The sequence below is a fragment of the Drosophila guanche genome, unplaced genomic scaffold, assembly GCF_900245975.1.
Source record: "Drosophila guanche unplaced genomic scaffold, DGUA_6, whole genome shotgun sequence".
NCBI lineage: Eukaryota > Metazoa > Arthropoda > Insecta > Diptera > Drosophilidae > Drosophila > Drosophila guanche.
The window spans coordinates 57,479-81,829 of record NW_022995773.1 but is presented as its reverse complement, the minus strand read 5'-3'; the positions used below and the strand labels follow the sequence as shown (position 1 = coordinate 81,829).

The following is a 24,351-nucleotide window of genomic DNA, read 5'->3' as shown; positions in this document are numbered from 1 at the left end:
GCAGAGAAACGATGGGATCAAGGCAATGGTTGGAGTTCTACAAGATGGCGCAAACGAGAACTACAAGCGGAAAGGTGGACTACTTTACAAGGATTTTGGGGGACACGAGCTACTGGTCGTCCCAGAACAGATGGAGCGTGTGGTGATCAGGATTGCACATGCAATGTACAAGAAAAGAACAAAGACTTTGACAAGACGCGACGGGTCGAGCACGGCTACAGAGTTGGCGACCTCGTCGCTGTTAAGCGAACCCAATTCGTTGCAGGTCGAAAGCTTGCGAGTTCATATCTTGGCCCGTATGAGATCGTTAAGGTTAAACGTAATGACCGATAAAGAAAGCAGCCCTAGACGTCGAAGGACCAAACGTGACAACAACTAGCTGTGCCAATCTCAAGCTGTGGAAGTTCGTCAAAGAAAACGAGAAGCTGCTGTCATCCGGGACGGATGACGATTGTCAGGAAGGCCGAATGTAAGAAGGCTAACACAGCGCACAAGCGCGGACCCACCCCAAGAGAGCGTAGGTCAAAGAGGAGATCGAGAGAGCGAGAGAGCATGGAAGCGTCATAGGGCGTACAAAGAGCTGTCGGCAATCCGTTGTCGGGCGTCAAGTTGTGCAGTTGTGTTTTATCATAGTTGAAGAAGCCGTTGAAATATGTTCAAGAGACAATTAATTGAACTTATACTCATACTTAAATAACCTAATGAACTATTCTTTTAACAAACTTATCCTACATATATATAAACGCTTCCTTCTGTTCGTTAAATTTTTTCCCCACAAACACAATAGAACTTATTACGAGGTGACTAAGCAGGAGACGGCGACAGCGGACGCAAAGCAGGTTGCCGACAGCTGGGCCAGAGCCAATACTGGCCGGGCCGGAGCGCCACTGGAGGAGCACTGCAGGGAGCTGCGCAAACCTACGAACGGCAGCCATATCCAGAGGAAGACACCTTATTCGCACCAGCACCCAGTTTAATACATTCACACACCACCCTCGCACCAAACACACCACACACACACACTACACCCGCATGTATTTCACTTAAATCATAACACCCAAAATTAACATCATTCCCTGCGCCCTACATATCCATTCACATATTAGAACTCTAGAAGCCTCAGTCGCACTTTATATTTATTACCGGCATTTTTCACCGGATTGGCCGAGTGCAATCCATATTAGCCACATATATTGTCTCCAAGCTCAGTTCTTCCCAGGCACATATTCATATTTTTGAGAGACAATGCACATATAAATTAAAATAATAAAACAAAACGAGAAGGGACGTGTGAGATGTGTGACACCGGTACCTTAGCTGTTTTTTTTTTTTCAAATTTCACAGTTTTTCTTCATCTGTTATCTCCATCTACAACACTTCTCACCCCAACACGCTCCTTTAGCTCTCCCCCTCCCCTAGAGCTTCACACTACACGAATCAGAGTGTAAATGAGAGAATATGCAAAAAATAAGAAAAGCTGCGGAACGGAACGGGGGGGTTTAGCCTGAGATCCAGGCGCTCAACAAGACGGACGGACGGACAGACAGACATGGCTCGGCTATTGATGATGATCAAGAATATATGTATATACTTTATGGGGTGGGAAACGTTTACTTCTGTGCATTACATACATCCACTATGTGAACAAATACAATATACCCTGTTTACTCTTCGAGTACCGGGTATAAAAAGTCAGGTTGGTCCTTGGGGAGTTCGATTTTGTCAAAAATTGTCTTGACCAAAAGTTTAATTGGAACCTGAATACTAAAGGAAGGGTGAAGAAGGCCACAATAGCCTTTTACACTTGCAGAAAGGCTATCGGTCTAAATTATGCCATGAGGCCAAGCATAGTCCAATGGATCCATCTTTCAATAGTTATGACCATCACAAATCAACTGGGGCTCTCCTCACGACACCAAATGAGGCATTACACTCCATTCTATAACTCCAGAGCCTTGACCTTGCCGGAAAAAAGCAGGGCGAAATGGCAGCAATCGGTATAAGAGATTCAGACCATAACAAAAACGGACTACTGCTTTCCAAGGGAGTACTTAGATTTTCAATTTGAAAGAATTATTCCTCATAGGGACAACTGACTCGAGGGACCACCTGGTCCTCAAAGAGCCATACAAATCTTCACAGACGGTTCTAAGCTGCTCAATAAAGTCGGAGGATCGATCAACTCCGAACGACTTAATATAAGACACTCCTTGAGGCTTCCAGACCACTGCAGTGTTTTCCAATCAGAAGTAACAGCAATCATAGAAGCTCTGAACTACATTCAAACAGTTTACATCACGTCAACTCACAGCCAAGCTGTGCTTAAATCAATAAGTTCGATTTCATTAAACTCGGCTACTGTATCTCTACATGAGATGGCCCAGCAAGTTGTTATTAGCCTAATATGGGTCCCGGGTTACCAGGACATCAAGGGCAACTTCGTATCAGATGATACAGTTCCTTCTAATCTTATATATTAGTGACATTTTTATTAGTAGCTCAAATTGCTTTTTTAGTTCTTGAACCCTGCTACGTTCCATAGGAGGGGGAGAGGACACCGCCCCGCGGCGTGCCTCTGCTGACAAACCTGGTTAATGTTGACTGCCCCAGTGAGACCGTCCTGCATTGAAGCATCTGATCGATAAGGCTCAGCGTCCGGGAGTCAATCCCCCGGTCCGTCAGTGCTTCCGTGCTAGGGGCCGGGAGGATGTTGTTGAAAGCGCTCTCTATGTCTAGGAAAGCAGCCAGGGTGAATTCCTTGTGCTGTAGGGACGATTCTCTGATCGATGTGATCGTGAGTACGGCCGTTTCGGTGGATCTGTCCTTCCGAAAGGCATGCTTAGAATAAGATTTTCGATTTGGCTGGATTTTCGACGTGAGGTGCAGGCCCAAGAATCGCTCCATCGTCTTCAGAAGAAAGGATGAGAGATTTATAGGCCTTAAATCTTTGGGGGTAATCTTTTCCTTGGGTATAAAAATGACTTTTGTCTGAAGCCATGTGTCAGGGATGTGTCCTTGGGAGGAAATACCCTCGAAAATCCGCTTGAGTCAGTTTATGGCTCATACCCTAGCGTGGATTAACTGTCCTGGAATAATGCCATCTGGTCCCGGGGACTTGTAAGGCTTGAAGCTTTCAATTGCCCAGGATATTTTCTCGGGGTTTAAAAGGTTTAGAATAGATCCTGAGCAACTATAGGGAGGGGCACTGTAGCTTGTCTTGCTTTCAGTGCAGCCTGGGAAATGTGTGCTGAAGAGAAGATTTAGCGATTCGTCGCTGGACGTTGTCCATGACATATCAGCGTTCTTCAGATAGCCCAAAGATGGGGTTGTCTTAGAGAGTACTTTTCGCAAGCGGTAAGCCTCTGAGTTACTTTCGATTTCGCTGCAGAACTTACGCCATAAGGTGCGTTTGGCTTTCCTAAGTTCTTTGCTATAAGTTGAGAGGCTGATCTTGTAATCTGGCCAGTTCTGCTCAGCGTTTAGAGTCTTGGCTCTGTTGAAGAGTCTTCGTGAGGTTTTTCGAAGCTCTCCACGAATTGGGGTCCACTACTCACAACTCATTCACCACGCTTCTTCCGACCTCTGGCTCTACCAGGGGGGCATGACTTATCAAGCGCGGCACTGCACGCGTTGGTAAAGGTTTTGACCAGGTTGATCGTGGCTGTCCTTGAGATATCCCCCTCTGGAGGAACTCAGGGAGCAGACGGCCCAGCTGCTCTGCGTATCGACTACAGTTGGTCCGTCTAAGAAAAAAGTTTCCCCGTACCTGTGGTCAATGCTCTTCAAGGCCCCTCCAGGATACTATGTTATCCTGTATACCATGGGAGGCAAGTCTGAGTCCTAAGACCTCCGTCCCGTTCTTGATGAGAAACGTGGACTCGTTTCCCCGGTTTAAGATGACCATCCTGATGGTCACTAGATAGCTGAATAGGTACTCACCCCGTTTAATTGTGTCGGAGCTCCCCCACTGGCAGTGGTGCGCGTTGGCATCGCATCGGGACGTCTTCCCATCGCACGGCCTCCAGCTTGGCCCCTGGGTAGACCTCGTTCAGCAATGCCACACCTTCATGTAGAGGACCGCCGAGCGGTCATCCTGGCAGGCGATGGCTTTCACCGTGGTTTGGCGGCACCAGACGTCCGTACATTTTTGTGGCGGTCCGTCGTTTTCCTCGAGCTCCAGCAGGAATCTATCCTGGAGCTCTTCGGCAACAAGGTGCCATTTGTTCCGAGGGACAATGCCATCCTTGGCGCCCCTGTACAGGACGCCAATGAGGGGTTTGCCTCACATTTTCCTCATTTTCCCCTAGGTTTCTGGGTCTGGCAGGGTTTGGCGACAGGGTCCTCTGCGCAACACTGCCGCTTGCTTGGGGCCTTGGCTGCGCACTTCCCAGCTTTGGCTGGCTGGAAATCTGGGAGAATTTGTCTAGCCCATCGCCTCTGCTCCGCTCCCTTTCCCGACGACTTTTTATACCCGGTTCTCGAAGAGTAAATGGGTTTATTGCATTTGTGCACAAAGTGAGAGCCACCAAATTTTGCATCCAGACTTCTGTATGCTCACACTGTTTAAATAGTCTTGCAAATTCAAATTATGAGGAAGTGAACTAGTCATCCAGGCCTGCAACATAGTTTTTGTCTTTTGCAAAGTTAACTCAAAATATTAAATTTTTTTCGCATATTTTTATTAAGAAAATAGATATTTTGCACTCATGGATAATAATTGTGTTCGAGTTTTACTATTTATCGCTTATCAAAATTTATTTTTTTTAAATATTATGAAATAACAGTATCCGTTCTGGAATGAATAATAAATAGTTATAATTAATGAAATAAATATTTAAATTGGACTTTTGTTTTACTTTCAGCTTCTATGATTTTCTTACTGCTTTTAATGAATGGCAAATGAATGGCTTAACCCATGGCATCTTTGACGCAGAGCTTTTCCATTTGATCGGAATAGAAGCCGTTAAAGTTGATTCGATGCACTAGATTCATAAAGCGATCGGCGGTGTTCTTCTTAGCCATATTGTTAATTTGCTTGAGAAAATTTATCAGCAGTCCAGTAAATTCCAGATCGAAGAGTTTGACGACCTCTGAAAACTTATCTGTCGGATCCAAAGATGTCTCCAACTGGCAGAAGGAATATAAATTAAGTAAGTATTATATTTTCATGAGCGGTGCAGAGCTAGAAGCGGCTGGGTTTTCCACTGAAAATTCAAAATTCGACAACTTGGTAGATATGATCATTCTCTACGATACTGCATTTTTGTAGCTTTAAAACGGGAAATAAACATTGTGGAATTCGCCTAACGACGAACGGAGCCCTCTGGCGGCACTAGACATGGTGTGCAGTGATTGGCTACATTCTGGCTACAATATGTTCCTGATAGATATATATGGCCATTTTCTACGGAACTGAGTTTTTATACCCGGTACTCAAAGAGTAAATAAGGTGTATTGTTTTTCTGAGAACAAGTAGATGTATGTAACGCAGAGAAGTCTAATCAACCAATAATAACCAATCAATCAAGCAGTCAAATATATTTTTTGTAAATTACAAAAGATTATTACAAAATTAAAAAATCTTTAATTACTCTTAATCTTTTAAATACATTTTTATAGCCGATACTCGAAAAGTAGATAGTCTATATTATATTTGTTTGTATAAGTAGACGTATGTAACGCAGAGAAGGAAACGTTGCCGACCCCATTGAGGATATATATTCTTGATCAACATCAATAGCCGAGTCGATATAGCCATGTCTGTCCGTCCGCAGAAAACGCCATCTTTGTATCTTTAGTCTTGCAAATTCAAATTCTGAAGAAGTGAACTAGTGATCCAGGCCTACAACTTGGTTTTGTCTTTTGCAAAGTTAACTCAAAATATTAAATTTTTTTCGCATATTTTTATTAAGAAAATAGATATTTTGTACTCATGGATAATAATTGTGTTCGAGTTTTACTATTTATCGCTTATCAAAATTTATTTTTTTTAAATATTATGAAATAACAGTAGCCGTTCTGGAATGAATAATAAATAGTTATAATTAATGAAATAAATATTTCAATTGGACTTTTGTTTTACTTTCAGCTTCTATGATTTTCTTACTGCTTTTAATGAATGGCAAATGAATGGCTTAACCCATGGCATCTTTGACGCAGAGCTTTTCCATTTGATCGGAATAGAAGCCGTTAAAGTTGATTCGATGCACTAGATTCATAAAGCGATCGGAGGTGTTCTTCTTAGCCATATTGTTAATTTGCTTAAGGAAAGATATCAGCAGTCCGGTGAATTCCAGATCGAAGAGTTTGATGCGCTCCGAAAACGTATCTGTCGGATCCAACGATGTCTCCAACTGGCAGAAGGAATATAAATTGAGTAAGTATTATATTTTAATGAGCGGTGCTGAGCTGGAAGCGGCTGGGTTTTCCACTGAAAATTCAAAATTCGACGACTTGATAGAAAAGGTCATTCTGCTGTATCCACAATTTTAAAGATAAAACAAAAACAAAAAAAAGAAGGGACGTGTGAGACGCTTCTTACGCGTCACTACTTTTATATCCTGCACTCAGTTTTACATCTGCACGTTAGCGCTGATTTGTCAAATGTAACATATTTTCTTCATCTGTCATCTACATCTACAACACTTCTCACACCAACACGCTCCTTTAGCTCGCGGCCTTCCGCGAAGTAATGTAATCAGTATAAAGAGCGTGTAGTTCTCAGAGCTTAAACACACACAGTTTTTCATGCAAACTTCTGTAATATTACACTGTTGCTAGTGTAATATCAATATTTCGCACCTACCTACCGCCCTACAATGGGCAAAATTCTGTGGCATCCACAATTTTGAAGATATAAGAAAACCAACGAGTAAGAACGTTTGTGAGACGCTTCTTACGCGTCACAACTTTAATACCCGGCACTCAGTACTACTTCTGCACCTTAGAGGTGTTTTGTCATATTTAACATTTTTTCTTCATCTGTCATATACACCTACAACGCGACTCACACCAAAACACGCTCCTTTAGCTCGCCCCCCTTCCCTAGACCCACACACTGCCGACTCGCAGCAGAGGCAGCGCCCGCACACAAAAAAAAAAACATATGTAAGCTGCGGGACGGGGTGGGTTAAAAGTCGGCAGATGCAGTGGCAGAGGGACGGCAGAGGCCGAGTGAAGCTGTAGCAGAACTTGAATGAGATTATGTGAAAAGAACAATAAAAGCTGCGGGACAGGGTGGGTTTAGATACTGGAAATTAATTTCTTCATTGTGGCTATAATAATGATCCAATCGGATCCCAATTTGGTGATCTGATATATATGGCCATTCCCTACGGAATGGAGTTCCGGGTATAAAAAAACAAAAGCTGCTGGACAGGGTGGGTTTAGCCACTAAAAATTAGTTTCTTCATTGTGGCTATAATAATGATGGTGTTTTTAGTTTTCTCTTATCTTCAAAATTGAAGGTTTGGGAGGTTTCCGCCCGTTTGGGTATAAAAACGTACCCGTATTCGAAAATTGTATTGCATTTTTTACCCGGTACTCGAAGAGTAAATAGGGTATATTGTATTTGTGCGAATAACGGTTGTTGTAACACACAGAAGGAAACGTCTCCGACCCCATAAAATATATATATTCTTGATCAGCATCCATAGCCGAGACGATTGAGCCATGTCTGTCTCAGTCTCAGAGATAAAAGAAAACTAAAAACAACATCATTATTATAGCCACAATGAAGAAACTAATTTTTAGTGGCTAAACCCACCCTGTCCAGCAGCTTTTGTTTTTTTATACCCGGAACTCGAAAAGTAAATAGAATATATTGTATTTGTGCACAAAGTGAATGTATGTAACACACAGAAGGAAACGTTTCCGACCCCATAAAGTATATATATTCTTGATCAGCATCAATAGCCGAGTCGATTGAGCCATGTCTGTCTGTCCGTCCGTCATGTTGAGCGCCTGGATCTCAGAGACTATAAAAGCTAGAGCCACCAAATTTTGCATCTAGACTTCTGTATGCTCACACTGTTACAAGTGTATTTAAAAAATGAGCCCCGCCCCCTTCCTCTCCCGCAAATCGCGAAAAATTTGCGGTATTCACAATTTGTAAGATACGAGAAAACTAAAAACGCAATTCTGTAGGGAAGAATCAAATCTATCAGATCCCCGATAGGTTCGGTTTGATCCGGTTGGATCATTATTATAGCCAGAATGAAGAACTTTATTTGCAGTGGCTGAACCCACCCCATTCCGCGACTTTTTTTTGGTTTTTTGCACATTTTCTTATTCACACTCTGCTTCTGCAGTGTGCGGCCTCTGCCTCTTCCGTGCCTCTGCCGAGCCTTTGCAGTGTGTTGCTCTAGGGCAGGGGGGCGAGCTAAAGGAGCGTTGTTCGGAGCAGCAGCAAATATATAATTATTAAGATCAACTCGCCGTTTTTACATTTATACTCTCTTATATTAATATGCTATTGTCGCGCTCATTGCTCCCTCTCACAGTGAATAGAAGCGCACGCATATTTATGCACCCTTCGTACTGCTTACATATATTGCAGATCTATGCCGTTTTCTTTGCACCAGTCTAAAATATTGTCCTTCGCCACGCTTCTCCGAGCAGTCCAATTACTTTCTATGTCCACCGCGAATCCGTTACTTAATCGAGCTCTCAACTATTATAAAGTTCAACACACCGAATCGTAGTTCACGTCCAAGGCTATACATTGTATAAATTCGTAAAATAATAAACAAATATATCAAAACTAAATACGGATAATAATTGTCGTAAATGTGGAGTCAGAGTTGTCAAAAAAGCTCGGCCGCTTCCAACATTTTGGTTACCCCGACGTGATTTCCGTGAGCTTATAGTGCGTTAAAGTGTTTAAACATTTAATTTTTCGAATTTTAAACATATAACTCAACATTTGCTCAACAGTAGCGAACCAAAAGTCGTTGTGGCCGATCGTGGCAGTGCTAGCGGCCCGCTATTCGTTTTCTCTTTCACCGTCTGCTTCAGCCAGCGCAACGCACTATCGAGACCGGCTGCAGGGAGTTCTGAGCGAGGTCAGTTAGCTTTTTTTTCCTACTGTTTCGTCGCTTGCTTCAGCCATCTCTCGTGCATAAAGCAACTATATAAGGAGTGCGAGTGAAAGGGCTCTCGTTGGAAGTGTGAGGGCAACGACAATGGAGTGTGCTTATTAATCATTTAAAGGCAATGTGAAAAAACATAATAATTGTCTCAAAATTTAATTATTAATAGTTTGTTACATGATAGTAGTCTTTGTTTTGAAAAAAACAAACATTTTGAAAAGGTTTGAAAAAAATGTTGTCCACAACCGACCTTCCGCGTCGACAAGCAAACGAGCACTGAGAATTGGGAAAAGCAGCGAGTAACTCTGCCACCGACGAGGCCTCCTTATATAGTTGCTTTATGCTCTCGTGACCGTCTGCAAGAACTCACTCTCGAATTCGAACTCGAAATCAGTGCACTCTCTCGATCGCTTTACCGGTGCATAAGCTTCGCAAATAACAAGTGCCGAAAAGTGAACACACAAACGTTTGAACTTGTATCGCTTGTTGAAAAATCGTATTTAACTGTGACCAATACACTCCGCGTCAACAGACTAGAACCGAAAAATAGGAAAAATATGTCGAACGTGTGAAAGTGCGGATCAATCGACGCAAGGGCAAGATCAGTTTGGCAAGTCCGGAAAAACCGTGAGTACGCATCAAAGAAAATCTTTCGTAGCATCGAGCGCCCCCATTTCTTGTGTGTTATGCGAGGGCACTAACACGGTTTACACCTCTGTCGCCAAATGATCGCCATGTGAAGGCAAAGCGGCTCTTATTATGCCTCAATTGCCTACGAGAGGACAATCATGTGAAGGATTGTAAATCCGCTTACAACAGCCCAATCTTCGGATTGCGTGCACTCTGTGGGCAATCGTCCCCTATCGTCGTTTATCGCCACACATTCTTTGGCTGTCTTCTTCTTTTAGTACAACCCAATCTTCGGATGATCACAGCACTCGGCTCGATGAGTTGATTCATCAATTTTGGAAAGTAGAGCCTTTGGGCCGATCGCTAGGGCTGCAAAGTGTGAAGGTTTGGCAGATCAAAAATAAAATTTAAAATGCCTGTACTAAAATTGTATTAAGACAAATTTTTTTTTGGGAACAGTCTTTCTTATTTTATCGCAAAAATATTGAACCTTCCCCACTGTACATACATTCCAGAGAGAGCCCGCATGCAAGATCAGAAGCTTGTATCTCGAAAAGCTCTCTCTTTCGAAAATTGCAAGTGCGAGCGCCGCTAACATGCAAGCTTTTCTCTCCGCAAGCATAGCTTACGGCTAGCCCATGAACATAAAGCAACTATATAAGGAGGCCTCGTCGGTGGCAGAGTTACTCGCTGCTTTTCACAATTCTCAGTGCTCGTTTGCTTGTCGACGCGGAAGGTTGGTTGCGGAATATTTTTTTTTCAAATTTTTTCAAAATTTTTATATTTTCAAAACACACACTACTATTATTTAACAAACTATTAAAAATTAAATTATAAAACAATTATTATGTTTTTTTCACATTGCCTAGAAATGATTAATCAGCACACTCCATTGTCGTTGCCCTCACACTTACAGCGAGAGCCCTTTCACTCGCACCTTTCCATAATTTTTTCCGACGAGACCTCCTTATATAGTTGCTTTATGCCCATGAAGAAACTATAAGGAGGCCTTGTCGGTGGCATGTTCTCGCTGGTTCTACCTAGGTTAAGTGCTCGTTTGCTTGTCGACGCGGAAGGTTGGTTGCGGACGAATGTTTTCTTCATGATCAGCATACTCCATTGTCGTTGCCCTCGCACTTGCAGCGAGAGCCCTCTCACTCGTACTTTTCACTCGCCCCTTCTGCTTAGTGTTGTCGACGAGGCCTCCTTATAGTTTCTTCATGGGCTAGCCCTTCTAGAATCTTCTTCGTTCTCATCTGGCGACACAGCTTTTGAAGGGGGTAAAATAATTAGGCTAAGTGCATGCTGCACAGAGAAAAAATTTAATTCAAAGGTGGAAGACAAATAATGTGCATGTAGAAAATATTGAAGAAAAAAACAACGTGGTGAAATTTCAGCAAACCATAAACGGGAATATAAACCCGATAAAAAAACAATTTGAAAAGTGTTGTGGCCACAGAAAAACAAAACAACCAAAAGCAAAACCTGGATAAGGTTATGACCCACATGTGGCCGAAAATTGCTGATCTGGCTTGACTTTCGGTCTCGCAGGGTGGTGCGCTCCATTACCACGAGCATCAGTCCCACTTGTTGATGCCACTGGACCTTGCCTGCCGGCAAAGATCATGGATGGACTTGGTTAGCGGGACGGAGGCATACATACACTGACATACCTACGCACAATTGAGCACTTCAACAACAACAATATAAAACAATATAAAATTTAGTGCCTGTTTCAAAAACATTGTTGATGCTTGCATAAATTGTATAAGAAAAAATTCGTTCCGCGGTCATTGCCCTTTCGGGTCACCATACACTTATGCGCACATAAATAGACCCACCTGAACGTATGTCACCCATTCTCTCCTACTTTCAGTTTATTAAAAAAATTTGATGCCCGATTAAATATGTACAATCTGAAGTCCACTTTAAGGAAAGGGACAAATAACAAAAATTTAGAAAGGAAAATTTAATGAAAAATTATGACTAGAAAAAAAAATATAAAAGAAATTTTTTAATAATATTAAATATACCTAGACATTAAACAAAGAAAAAAAATTTGAGATTCATGCATAATTAATAATATATTCTAAAAGGTGTATCATCGGTCTCATTGTGTCAATGGAAGGGTATTAGTAAAATACCGTTTCATAACGCTTCTTGTTTTATTTTGCATATTTCTCCATTTCTTTTACAGTTTTTATGACAGCGTGAAATTGGGCCCAACGACACCTGCAGCTGTTTAAAAGTTTGTAAGTAGACACATATATACACATACACTCCGGTTCAGGAGAATAGCGTCTAACACAGTGAGACATGCATTTTTAACCATATTTAAAATGAAAAATTATTAACTACAATCGCCCCAATTATGCCATTTAATTCATTTAATTAATTCATTCTCACATAACTCTTAGTAAAACCAGTTGCTTATTATATTTCGATTATATTATTTTAATTATATTTTGACTATTATCTTGAATTCATGTGTCGTAAGTTAAAAACGAGAAGGGACGTGTGAGACGCTTCTTAAGCGTCATAACTTTTATACCCGGCACTCAGTACTACATCTGCACCTAAGCGGTGTTTTGTCAAATTTTACATCTTTTCTTCATCTGTCACCTACATCTACTATATTTCTCACACCAACACGCTCCTTTAGCTCGCCGCCAGTCCCTAGACCCACACACTGCAGACTCGCGGCAGAGGCAGAGTGGGTTAAAAGTCAGCAGAGGCAAAGGCAGAGGGGCGGCAGGGTCAGGGGCCGAGTGAAGCAGAAGCAGAGTGTGAATGAGAGAATGTGAAAAGAACAACAAAAGCTGCGGAACAGGGTGGGTTTAGCCACTGCAAATTAATTTCTTCATTCTGGCTATAATAATGATCCAATCGGATCCCAATTTGGTGATATGATAGATTTGGTCATTTCCTACAGAATGGCGTTTTTAGTTTTCTTTTATCTTCAAAATTGTAGGTTGGGAGGTTTTCGCCCTTTTGCGGGGGCGGAAAGGGGCGTGGCTCATTTTTGAAATACACTTGTAACAGTGTGAGCAATCAGAAGTCTGGAAGCAAAATTTGGTGGCTCTAGCTTTTATGGTCTCTGAGATCCAGGCGCTCAACAAGACGGGCGGGACAGACGGATGAACAGACAGACATGGCTCAATCGAGTCGGCTATTGATTCTGATCAAGAATATATATAATTTATGTGGTCGAAAACGTTTCCTACTGTGTGTTACATACATTCACTTTGTGCAAAAATACAATATACCCTATTTACTCTTCGAGTACCGGGTATAATAAGTTTAAGGGTTAAGGCACTAAGCAAACAACTCATAGAGACGTCAAACGGACCTAAAACTAGCTGCCTAATCAGTATAGTGGATTGGCTCCCAGTGCCTTCGGTTCTTGGTGAGAGAACCTTCGGCTGAGAGAGTTTGGCGTTGGCTCTCTTGAGCATTGAACGTCGCAAAAACAAAGTTTTGTTTTTCCTTTTCAAGTCTGCTTCGTAATTGCTAGTGTGCGGTGACACATATGTACATACATAAATGATGGCAATGCGAGTATCTATTCTCGACTTCATGTGCGTTTTCATTTTTAGCGCTTGAGACGTTTGTTACTTTTGTGTTGCTGCTGAGCTCACATACCCTTGCTTCAAACTTGTGACTTTATGAAGAAGCTTGCCCCAATAAAAATAGATTGATCTTGCGTATCCTCTCTATGCTAATATATTTCTTAAATACAGTTAGGACGAATGGGATAAACAGTTATAAACATCTAAATATGTACATATACAAATAATGAATAACGGCAATTGACTTGGCGTTGCAGATATTTTCCATTAGAGTATTCATCATACACAGTGTGAATAAACATAGAGTTATAAGTGGAGTCATGGCAGCTGTGCCGAAAAAGAATTTATTTGTTTTTTCTTTTCAAGTCGCTTTCGTAGTCCCTTGTGTGCGGTTACACATGCATACATTTTTAAATACATACTTGTGATTTTAAGAGTTTAATATTTTAATTTTATATGAGCTCCTATTTGCCGAAGTACCTAATAATATTTCCGAAAGCCATATGGTATTCTTTCGAAGCAGAACCAGCAAAAAATAGCTTAGAATATATTTTCTATGTGCACTGCACACGTGTGTTTCCGAAAACCAATCGCCAAATCTCACAAGCTCCTAATTTCAGTTTTTTTTCCCGAAATATTTTCTTTCGAAATGTTTATGGCAAATACGACGTTAGCCGTTTACGCAGCACAACACCCACCCCATTTTCCATGAGCCTAGCCGGCCAGGAGCAGCAGCAATTACATAATTATTAAGATCAGCTCGCCTTGTTTGTATTTATACTCTCTTTATAATATCTTATACTAATATGCTATTGTCGCGCTCATCGCTCCCTATCACATTGCATAGAAGCGCACGCATATGTATATACCCTTCGTACTGCTTATATTGCAGTGCTTTGCCCTTTTCTGGTGCAAGTCAAAAATATTGTCAATCGCCGCGCATCGTTCCGAGCAGTCCAATTATTTATACATATGTCCAACGCGAACCCATTACTTTAATCGAGCTTCAAGCCATTGTACATTTTAACAAATCGAATCGTAGGCCACGGCCACGCCCCTTCAAATTGTATAAAATCGTCGAATAATAAACAAAAATATTAAAACCTAAATACGGAGAATAATTGTCGTAAATTTGGAGTAAGAGTTGCCGAAAAAGCTCGGCAGCTTCCAACAAGCGTGTTGGCGTGAGAAGTGTTGTAGATGTAAATGACAGATGAAGAAAAAATGTAAGATTTGATAAAAACCGTTAAGGTACAGATGTACTGAGTACCGGGTATAAAAGTTGTGACGCGCAAGAAGCGTCTCACACGCCCCTTCTCGTTATAATTTGATGAAAAATTCATATTATTTTTCATTTACCGTTGAACGGTACAAAACGCGCTAGAACAAGAACAATTTGACCTGGGAGTTCTTAAAATAAGCAGGCTAAGATTATAAAAAGCAGTTATCGTTATCCGATCGAGGCGGTGTCAACGTTTACACTGTCTTTAGCACGAAAAGTGTCTGTAAAATATCAATTCTTTAAAACCTGATCCATTAATTTTTTTTAAAGCAGACGAGTTTTGCGGCTTTTTTATAAATTTAAAAAACCATGGTCCATGTTTTCTGATGACTTGGAGCTCAAAAAGTGTATGTATTGGTCAAAGAGCTGCAGCTTGGCCGTTTGTGGACGACGGATGTTGTGAAAAGCAGATAAAACTTCTTCCGATTCGTCAGAAATCATAAACCCACATACATACATCCACACATTTGTATGTGCAGACTGTGTACGGTTCAAAAATAGTGACGCCGCTTTAGTTCCTCATTGTTTTTTTTAAGTCAATGTATCCACCCTTACACTATTGCAACTTTATATACCCGATACTCGAAGAGTAAATGGGGTATATTGTATTTATGGGGAATAACGGTTGTATATAACGCACAGAAGGAAACGTTTTTGGACCCCATAAAGTATATATATCCTTGATCAGCCTCAATAGCCGAGTCTATTGAGCCATTTCTGTCTGTCTGTCCGTCCGTCTGTCCGTCTTGTTTGTCGGCTAGTTCTCAGGGACTATAAGAGCTAAAGCCACCAAATTTTTGGCTCCAGACTGCTGTATGCTCATACTAAAACCAGTGTATTTCAAAAATGAGCCACGCCCCCTTCAGCCTCCGCAAAAGGACGAAAACCTCCCAAACCTACAATTTTGAAGATAAAAGAAAACTAAAAACGCCATTCCGTAGGCGGAATATCTATCAGATCACCATTGGATCCGATTTGATCATTATTATGGCTACAATATAGAAATTAATTTGCAGTGGCTAAACCCACCACGTCCCGCAGCTAATATTTGTTTTTTGCACATTCTCTCATTCACACTCTGCTTTGCGCAGTGTGCGGCCTCTGCCTAACCTCTGACACGTCTCTGCCTAACCTATAACACGTCTCTTCCTAACCTCTGACACGTCTCTGCCTTTGCCTCTGCCGCGTATCTACCCTGACTCTGCAGTGTGTGGCTCTAGGGAAGGGTGGCAAGCTAAAGGAGCGTGTTGGCGTGAGTCGTGTTGTTGATGGAGTTGACAGATGAAGGAAAAATGTAAAATTTGACAAATAACCTTCGAGTACCGGGTATAAAAATCCAAGCAGAAGTAACAGCAGCTATCAATATATAGCTATACATGCTTAATACCTGTGGCCAACTCGAGTTTCCCTGCTCAACGTCGACACTGTCGTCGCTGCTATCACAGACCATTGACTTGAGCTCAGCGTCGAGAAAGAAACGCTGAGAGTGCTATGAGGTCGAATAAAGGGTGTCTTGTTGATATTCAATTGTTGATAGGCAGGCATATCAACAAGCAAGAGAAAAAGAAAAATGAAGAGAAAGCCCAAAACCCATATTTTTATAGACAGGGCAAGACAGTTATATTAGCAGGGGAAGAACTCAAAGGTATGTAGCAACTTTTAAAATATTTTGATAACAGTCTCACCTGGATAAAGTCACAAAACTTAAGGCAGATCTTGCACAACTTAAATATGGCTCGATTTAAGTGAGAGGACTCAGTCAGCATGCAGTTCTTGAGACACGAGTCCAGGAAGTCTTGATGCAGTCCTAGTACGTTGTCCACATTCTCGACCTTCTTCATTTTCTCGATAAATATGTGCCAATTTGGTTCTATGATCTCAATCATCATATAGTACTCCAGGTTCTGAATGGCATTCATCATGCGCTGGCGCAGAGTAAATGCCGATCGATACAGCTCAGCGGCCTGTGCCGAGAACTTTTTTGCAATGGAGTTCTCTTTCCAAATCCTGCGAGAAATAACAAAGTGAATGGCTAAGAAGCGACGTAATCTGTTGTATACTCACTTGCAAAGCTGACGCTCTACGTGCTTGCAAAAGAAGAGCTGACGAAACAGCATCTGGTACTTTGAAATGGCGATATGATTGAGGACGAGCGAGACAGGCCACTTGACTTCGTAGGTAAAGGCAAAACACTCTAGACCACTAAGGTCCAGGCGATCCTGCGACTGCCAATATTCTTCCTTGTGGTTCATGATCTTTGACATCTGTGTAACCAAGTCGTAGGTGAGAAGCTCGCAGTGTAGGTCATCTTTGTAGGGATCATTGCGGGCCGAAGATAGTCTCAATGTAAGACCCAGTAGATTCTCCAGGGTCATGGGCAGCACCAAGTCTACATTCTTAGATAGCTCGTCCTCACAGGCGTCCATAAATTGCATGGTGAAGTCCCCCTGGTTCAGCAACAAATAGTTTTTTACTGACTGCAGATGCCCCATAAGGTCGTTTTCCGTGAGAAGAACGTCAAGCAGCATGCGGGCGGCAAAGTAATAGGCGTCGTTGATTACATACACGTGTCGCTCGTTGGTCGGATCGAGGTGGAGCTCCATTTTCTGAGTGGGCATTACTCGCTTTCCGCACTGTCGGATCACATTTAAATACTTGCCGGTTCGCAATATTTTGTCGGAGTACTTTTCTAGGAAGAAAGGGATCCGATCGCGACGGACTGTGTAGCGCTTTTCCCAATAATCGTCCGAATAATGTTCCGGCAGCTCGCCTTGGTGGACAACCTCGTTATCCTCCACCAGAAACTCGTGGTTGCGGTCTACAATAACTCCTTTTTGGATCCAAAGCTGCAGCATTCGCATGTACGGCTTGGCTGCCTGATGCGTGAGATTAATCATTATCTGCTGGGCTGCCCCGTCCCCTTCCAACCGCTTTATCCGCCCGTGTAAATGTGTCAGTACTGCAGCTCCCACGAACTCTTTTAGTTGCACATCCACTAAAGTCGTCCATATCTCCTTCATCACCCAGATGGTCGGCTCTAAGTAGTACAGAAGCTTATGAACCGTCAACTCTTGCTGCTGCAGCTCCTTCTCAGATTGTACAACCAGTACCTAAAGGGATAACAGATAAAATACTATTTGATATATGTAGGTGTGATATTTCTTAAAGAATACACTTACGTAGAAATCCTGGGTCAGATCTTGGAGCGCCGCATTAAGAGAGTTAATGACCTGCCCGTGACCATCAGTTGCCGCCATCATCTTTTGGATGCCCATAAAGTACGAGGCCAGGGGAAGAATATCCTGCAGCGGCTCTGTTAACGATTTATCCAGGTGCACATGGATATTGAAATTTGTTTCATACTTGGCAATTCCTGTACTGATCATATCTGGCGGCAGAGGGACAATAAAGTTTCCACGAGTGCCACACAGACAATGGAATAGCTCTTTTAGAAGGACTTGCTGCTGGCTTGCAAAAGGCAGGGCGCCAAGCTCCGGCTTTACCATTTTGTTACCTTCCACTTTGCAGTAATCCCAGAGCATGTGTGTGCGATACTCATCCGGCAAGCATGTCACTGCCATTAGAAAGGAGTTACAAGTCTTAATCCTGACGGATGACTTCGTCGATCCAACTTCTGTGCTTCCAAGACGACGGTCGCTAGTCTTCGAACTGCTGGAAACTGCCATCAGCACGCGCTCTTTGATCTGAATTTGAAATATACGGATTTGTATAAGAAAATAGAGAAATTTTAGTTATCTGGGCAGTTCGCTCTAACCACGCTCAAATCTGCGCGTTCTGGATCATTTTTCTGCTTCTGATGGTATAGTTTTAGATTCTGGTTGCGTCGTCCACATAATGCTCCAGTGTAGAGGACTGGGAAACTTTCGCTTCTACGATAATTCATCGGAGTCGATGTGGAAATACTTTGCGACATTGTATGTATTGCACTATCGTCAGAAAGACTCCTCGTCGACGCGCATTGAACCATGCTAAGCGAAGACATGGCACTGACAGGAGAGCCAGTACTGCTCTGAGTGGTTGGTGATGGCATTTCAACCTTTAAGTGGCTATCTTCGCAGCTGTATCGCTCGACGAATACAAGCAGAGCATACATAGGATCCTTCCTGGGAAGGAAAGGAATGTGAAAAACACCCAATGAACTAGATCGAAATACTGACGTCTTAAGTATATGTGTGACCTCAGTGATCACAGTTTGAAAGTTTGGACGCTTTTGGCTTATGGTTGCAAGTAAATGCAGAAGCTCGTTCGATGAGAGACGCCGTTCGTGTGTGGCACGAAAATGTCTCACAATGATGTCTGGCGTGTACGGAGCCCTATAAATACACAATTTTTGTAGTTCACACTGCACTCCGTGAAGTGCGATTTGCTTACTGCGATTCGATTATAAGATTACGTAGTACCCCACGTACTTGATCAACTTTACTCATAATGGCATGGGCGAACTGTTATAATTCATAAAGCAGCGGTAATTGCAACATTTCAATACCAGAATAGACACAAACATCTAAAATTGAATGGGCTCTCGTGATTTTCTTTGGTACATTAGAGTTGTCATCTGTTTGCAAAAACAAATCAAATGTTTACCACAATATTTATTTTGTTATATATATTATTTTAATTAATTTTAGCTCTGATAGGAGATCAGAGCGTGAATGAACAGGGTGGTTCTTTAAAATGCAATTATTAAAAATAAGGTGGGTAAACTATATATTTCGGGCCTGTGTTCTCTCAGTCCACACACGCACTTCGTATCGATATATCGATAAGAATCTGAGTATTTCGTTTATGTTGCTGGAAACTCAATAAACGACAAGGCAAACGAAAAAATTACTGAACCAGTTTTTTTATATGAAGCCTAGTACTCAGATATGATATTCGTATGGAACCAATAAGAAATGTTGTCGCGCACAAACTATTTTCTAACGGCTGTATGCCAGCACTAACGAAATAGTATTAGCTTCATAGAAGCGAAACGTCACCGCTGAATGTGCGTCTCGAAGTCCCAGGCCTCTGCCAAAAATAAAAATTGTTGGCAACATGAAACATTTCGACACGCATACGAGCACTGAATATTAGGAAAAGCCACGAGTAACTCTGCCACAGGCAGAGGCCTCCTTATAGTTACTTCATGAAGGAGGCCTCGTCGGTGGCAGAGTTACTCGCTGCTTTTCCCAATTCTCCGTGCTCGTTTGCTTGTCGAAATGTTTCATGTTGTTAAAAATGTTTATTTTATCAAAACACAGACTACTCATGTAGCAAACTATTAAATGTTAAATTATGAAACAATTATTATGTTTTTTCACATTGCCTTCAAATGATTAATTAGCACACTCCGTTGTCGTTGCCCTCACACTTACAGCGAGAGCCCTTTATAGTTTCTTCATGGTCTCCTTATAGTTTCTTCATGATATAGGTGCTTTATGTAGCTGCGTGCTCTACACGCACTAATACACATGTAGCTGGGACTTCTAGCTGCGTGTTCTACACGCACTAATGCTTGTAGCTGCAACATTGGCAGAGGCCTGGGACTTCGAGACGCACATTCAGCGGTGACGTTTCGCTTATGAGAAGCTGATAATCTACTATACTATTTGGTTAGTGGCAGAGGACTGGGACTTCGAGACGCACATTCAGCGGTGACGTTTCGCTTATGAGAAGCTGATAATCTACTATACTATTTGGTTAGTGGCTTAAATTAGCTTCATCGGTATATTTACGGTAGATTTCGAAAATGAAGGGGTATTTCTCTGTATTTTTTCAAGGGTGTAAAGGTATATTTAATCGATAGTTCTGCGGTCACACTGGTCGCAAAGCCTCTTCACGAAGTAGATGTAAAATGACAACATAAGTACAAATGCGATAACCAAATAGAGCAAACGTCATGTTTTCCTATCTGACGAGTCCGGGTCAACGTTTTAACACCCAACTGCTGCAGGAGGCTGCTTATCGTGAGCTTATACAACACCTGGACCGGATCGATGGCTCAACCGTCATCGCGCTGGACGAGGCAATGATTGGGCCGTTTACGCTAGTAACGAAACCAAAGCTTTTTGATGAAAGAGCCATTAGGATTGTGACTCTTAAGCCGGACTTGGTCTTTCCCAAGGATATCAGAAACATTGTCTACATTCTTCGACCGAGAGTCTCGCTTATGGATCAACTGGTGGGTCATGTCAAGTGTAATGGTCTGGTCAGTGGGCGCCAGTTCCATATTCTTTTTGCACCACGACGATCTTGCCTATGTATTAACCAGTTACAGAACAAAGGCGTGATAAACAGTTTCAGTCGCATTGATGAGCTCTCCTGGAGCTTTCTTCCGCTAGATGCGGATGTGGTGACAATGGAGATACCTAATGCCTATCGCGACGTAAGCATCGATGGCGACACAAGCTCTCTGTACCAGGTAGCTATTGGCCTCGTTCAGCTACAGCGCCTTTATGGACGCATTCCAAAGATCTACGGAAAGGGTGTCCAGGCACATCGCGTTTGGGATCACGCTAAAAATCTGGGAATGGAGGAAAAGGCGCTGTACAACGGCGACAGAGGGGCCATTGATCAGTTGATTCTGCTAGATAGGGGCATCGACCTGCTCAGCCCCCTGGCCACGCAGCTCACCTACGAGGGCCTCATTGACGAGTTCTACGGCATTCGGCAAAATAAGCTTTCACTCCCTGCAGAGTGGTTTCCCCCCAATAAGACAGCAGAAGGGCGTAGACCCGATGAATACTTGCCGCAAACTTCGGAAAAGAAAACTATCCTGATGCACTCTGGAGAGCAGCTATACGCGGAGCTGCGTAATAAAAACTTTAACGAAGTAACCAAACTCCTTGCCCGCAAAGCCAGGGAGATCCACACCCAGATGCACGCGACATCACAAGACAAGACCGTACAGGAAATCAAGAGTTTTGTGGAAAACAAATTACCCCAGCTGATGGCCCAGAAGAAGTCAACTTCAGAGCACACAGCTATAGCAGGCCTTATTCACGAACAGGTGAATGCCACCACCTTCGCAGACGACCTAGCTGCGGAGCAAGACTTCATGGTCTGCGCCGATATAGACAAGCCTAGTGCGTTCATCGAGGACAAAATAGCCAGAAAGTCCGATATACGCAATGTGTTGCGCCTTATTTGCTTGCAGTGTGCCGCCGCCTCCGGTCTCAAGGATAAGCTCCTCATCCACTACAAACGTGAGGTGGCCCAGGTCTACGGTATTGAAATGTTACTCACCTTCAGTAACTTAGAGATGGCCGGCCTGCTACATCCGCAGACGGATTCGCGAGCATATGCTGTGCTGAGAAAGGTGAGCACGAGCCGTCTTGATTTTCTTAATGGGTATTCTGAAGTTCATAATCGACAGTCTTTGACCTGAATTATAAAAATTATACAATGTACATATATCGGTAACATTGCCGGTTCATACCTTTCAGTTGGCATTGGCATCGCTGTTATCCAAAATATATATCCAAATATTTCATGGGACAAATCTTTCGACTTTTCCTGAATTCCAAATTTCGTAAAAAATACCGCACAAAAATCAACATTTTTTCCTTTCAAAGCATATTTTTCAAACTGTAAGACAACATAGTGTTTGGGTATAAATTATGGATGCATTCATAACCTTTATAGAATGGCTAATTTCAACCAGCTGTAAGATACTTGGTTATATATAAACAACAGTGCTACCTCTAAAAAAACCCGTATGTACATTCTACGTATGTAATCTACATACATACATCACTTCTCACGCCAACACGCTGTTTTAGCTCGCCCCCCTCCCCCAGAGCCGCACACTGCACGAAGCAGTGTACAATGAACGAATGTTCAAACAAAAAAACCTGGTGGACGAGAAGGGGCGAAGCCACTGCAAAGTAATTTCTTTATTCTGGATATAATAATGATCCAATCTGATCCCCATTCGGTGCCTGGATTGGCGTTTTTAGTTTTCTTTTATCTTCAAAATTGTAGGTTTGGGAGGTTTTTGCCCTTTTGTGGAGGCGGAAGGGGCAGGGATCATTTTTTAAATACACTTGTAACAGTGTGAGCATACAGAAGTCTGGATGCAAAATTTGGTGGCCGGGTATAAAAATAACAGATTTTAAAAATTCTTAAAAACTATCATCAGACCATTGCTAAGCCATTGCTAAGTGTCGAGTAGTGTTATTAGAGCCAGAGTGAATAAATTCATTGCCAGTGACCAGTGACCCCTCACCCCACAGAAGTGATATATGTATGTATGTAGATGTAGAAAAATTAAAAATGTAAATTTCAGATAAGTCAAACGGTTAAATATATGTATGCATATACATACATATGTTCATATGTACACTGATTCAGTACCACATATGAACAAATAGAATTTGCAATTTAACAACATGTATAATTCCAAAATTTCAAAAAACTAATTTTGTTATTTTGCTGGGCATGAATAATATGGATCTAACGCATACTTTATTCAATCCTAATTCGAGTTAATTCAGGGTATAAATATGTATCTTTACCTAAAATATATATTTACCTAAAACTACCATTCATGTTTTTTTTTTTAATCCTTGCAGTCGCTACATCTAACAGTGGAGGATAATGTCGAGGTAGATCCAAAGGACATAAGTTACGTACATAGCTTCTACGCTCCGCTGACCGCACGCCTGGTGGAACTTTCTTTGAAGCCGCTTGGCTGGCAGACACTGAAAAGCCAGATTAACAATCTCCACGGGCCGACCTTCGAGGACTTCCAAGCTCAGCTTATTGGAATAGGCGGTCGGCATGCGGGCTCCATGGCCAGCGAGTGCTCGCTGTTGCATGTTCCGCGCGTTGTACTGGTCTGCTTTGTAGGAGGATGCACGTTCGCGGAGATTGCCGCCCTGCGGTTTTTAGCCAACCAAGAGGATAACAATGTAGAATTTCTGATCGCAACCACCAAGATCATTAACAAGAACACATTTCTTGACAGTCTGTTAAGCGCATGAACGCCCCGCCACAAGGTCTCGTCCACTACCACTAATCGACCATGTTTGAGTACCTGCATGGCCCATATGCCCTTAAAAACAAGGTATGCTTAGATTTTCGATTGTATTGAAGAAATCTTTAGCGGAAATCTATTACGTTTATGACGTCTATTCATAAATTACATTTATAATTATAAGTACCTATCTTGAGAGCCAATTCATACAAATGTTAGAAAAGAAACCATTTACATGTTTTTTCCATTTTTATTGAATACTAGACGCAATAATAAATTAATCTCCATGAAAAAATATAAATAAAAAAAGCTCTTGGCTTATATTTTTATATATACAGTTAATATTTGTTCTTCCGAACTGTCATTTAGAAGCATGAATTAAAGGTTTAACTAAACTTCAAAAAGACGTTTGAGTCCGATGAGTTCAATTTTTCCGGTAGTATCTTAATTTGGAGTAGTGGCACTTTTCCAGTGCACACACACATGAGCGCTTGAAAATGGAGAGTATACATAGAGTGTAAATTACACTACTAGACAAAATCCAACTTTTTTTCCGCATCGAACCAAACCGACTTTTTTTTATAGACTCAGGGCTTTAAATTCTTTTAAAGAATTACTGTTTTTTTTCTATGTCAGAACTTTTCTTAAAGAATTTTTTTTTGGGGTAGCGCCTTATTTTTTCACATATGTAACTTAAGTATCTTAGATCTGGTTGTAATGAACTTAGCCAAGCTTTAAAATGCAAAAATATTGATTTTTGTGAGGTATTTTTTTAAGAAATTTTTTTTTTTTTTTTTTTTT

The 24,351-nt window shown here is 41.9% G+C and overlaps 2 protein-coding genes across 5 annotated transcripts; one reads left to right on the top strand and one right to left on the bottom strand.

Moving 5' to 3' along the window:
- Nucleotides 1-6,067: 6,067 nt before the first annotated feature.
- On the bottom strand, nucleotides 6,068-19,134 carry LOC117591326 (gamma-tubulin complex component 2 homolog). Of its 2 annotated transcripts, XM_034284536.1 has the most exons (8): nucleotides 18,963-19,134; nucleotides 18,749-18,904; nucleotides 18,346-18,694; nucleotides 17,750-18,274; nucleotides 16,635-17,680; nucleotides 16,256-16,577; nucleotides 15,958-16,059; nucleotides 6,068-6,353 (listed from the first exon to the last, which is right to left on the bottom strand). In XM_034284536.1, exons 1-8 carry the CDS (start codon nucleotides 19,016-19,018, stop codon nucleotides 6,135-6,137), a joined length of 2,775 nt encoding a protein of 924 aa, XP_034140427.1. In that variant the 5' UTR covers nucleotides 19,019-19,134; the 3' UTR covers nucleotides 6,068-6,134. The 2 variants fall into 2 exon arrangements, with proteins under 2 accessions (XP_034140427.1, XP_034140428.1); XM_034284537.1 differs by lacking the exon at nucleotides 15,958-16,059 and having other exon boundaries at nucleotides 6,070-6,353; nucleotides 18,963-19,132.
- On the top strand, nucleotides 13,948-24,208 carry LOC117591327 (vacuolar protein sorting-associated protein 33A). Of its 3 annotated transcripts, none has more exons than XM_034284539.1 (3): nucleotides 13,948-13,957; nucleotides 20,441-21,891; nucleotides 23,147-24,208. In XM_034284539.1, the coding sequence occupies exons 2-3, from the start codon at nucleotides 20,473-20,475 to the stop codon at nucleotides 23,555-23,557; spliced, it is 1,830 nt and encodes a 609-aa protein (XP_034140430.1). In that variant the 5' UTR covers nucleotides 13,948-13,957; nucleotides 20,441-20,472; the 3' UTR covers nucleotides 23,558-24,208. The 3 variants fall into 3 exon arrangements, with proteins under 3 accessions (XP_034140430.1, XP_034140432.1, XP_034140429.1); XM_034284541.1 differs by lacking the exon at nucleotides 13,948-13,957 and having other exon boundaries at nucleotides 20,385-20,958; nucleotides 21,016-21,891; XM_034284538.1 differs by lacking the exon at nucleotides 13,948-13,957 and having other exon boundaries at nucleotides 20,385-21,891.
- The last annotated feature ends 143 nt before the right edge of the window (nucleotides 24,209-24,351 follow it).

Bases quoted from the DNA above. Each gene is read 5' to 3' on its own strand.
- LOC117591326 (XM_034284536.1), bottom strand. From the start codon at position 19,018: ATGAGTAAAGTTGATCAAGTACGTGGGGTACTACGTAATCTTATAATC. The intron at 18,695-18,748 runs GTCAGTATTTCG...TTTCCTTCCCAG, and splicing joins GTCACACATATACTTAAGAC to GAAGGATCCTATGTATGCTC. The intron at 16,578-16,634 runs GTGAGTATACAA...TATTTCTCGCAG, and splicing joins GTAGAGCGTCAGCTTTGCAA to GATTTGGAAAGAGAACTCCA.
- LOC117591327 (XM_034284539.1), top strand. From the start codon at position 20,473: ATGTTTTCCTATCTGACGAGTCCGGGTCAACGTTTTAACACCCAACTG. The intron at 21,892-23,146 runs GTGAGCACGAGC...TAATCCTTGCAG, and splicing joins CATATGCTGTGCTGAGAAAG to TCGCTACATCTAACAGTGGA.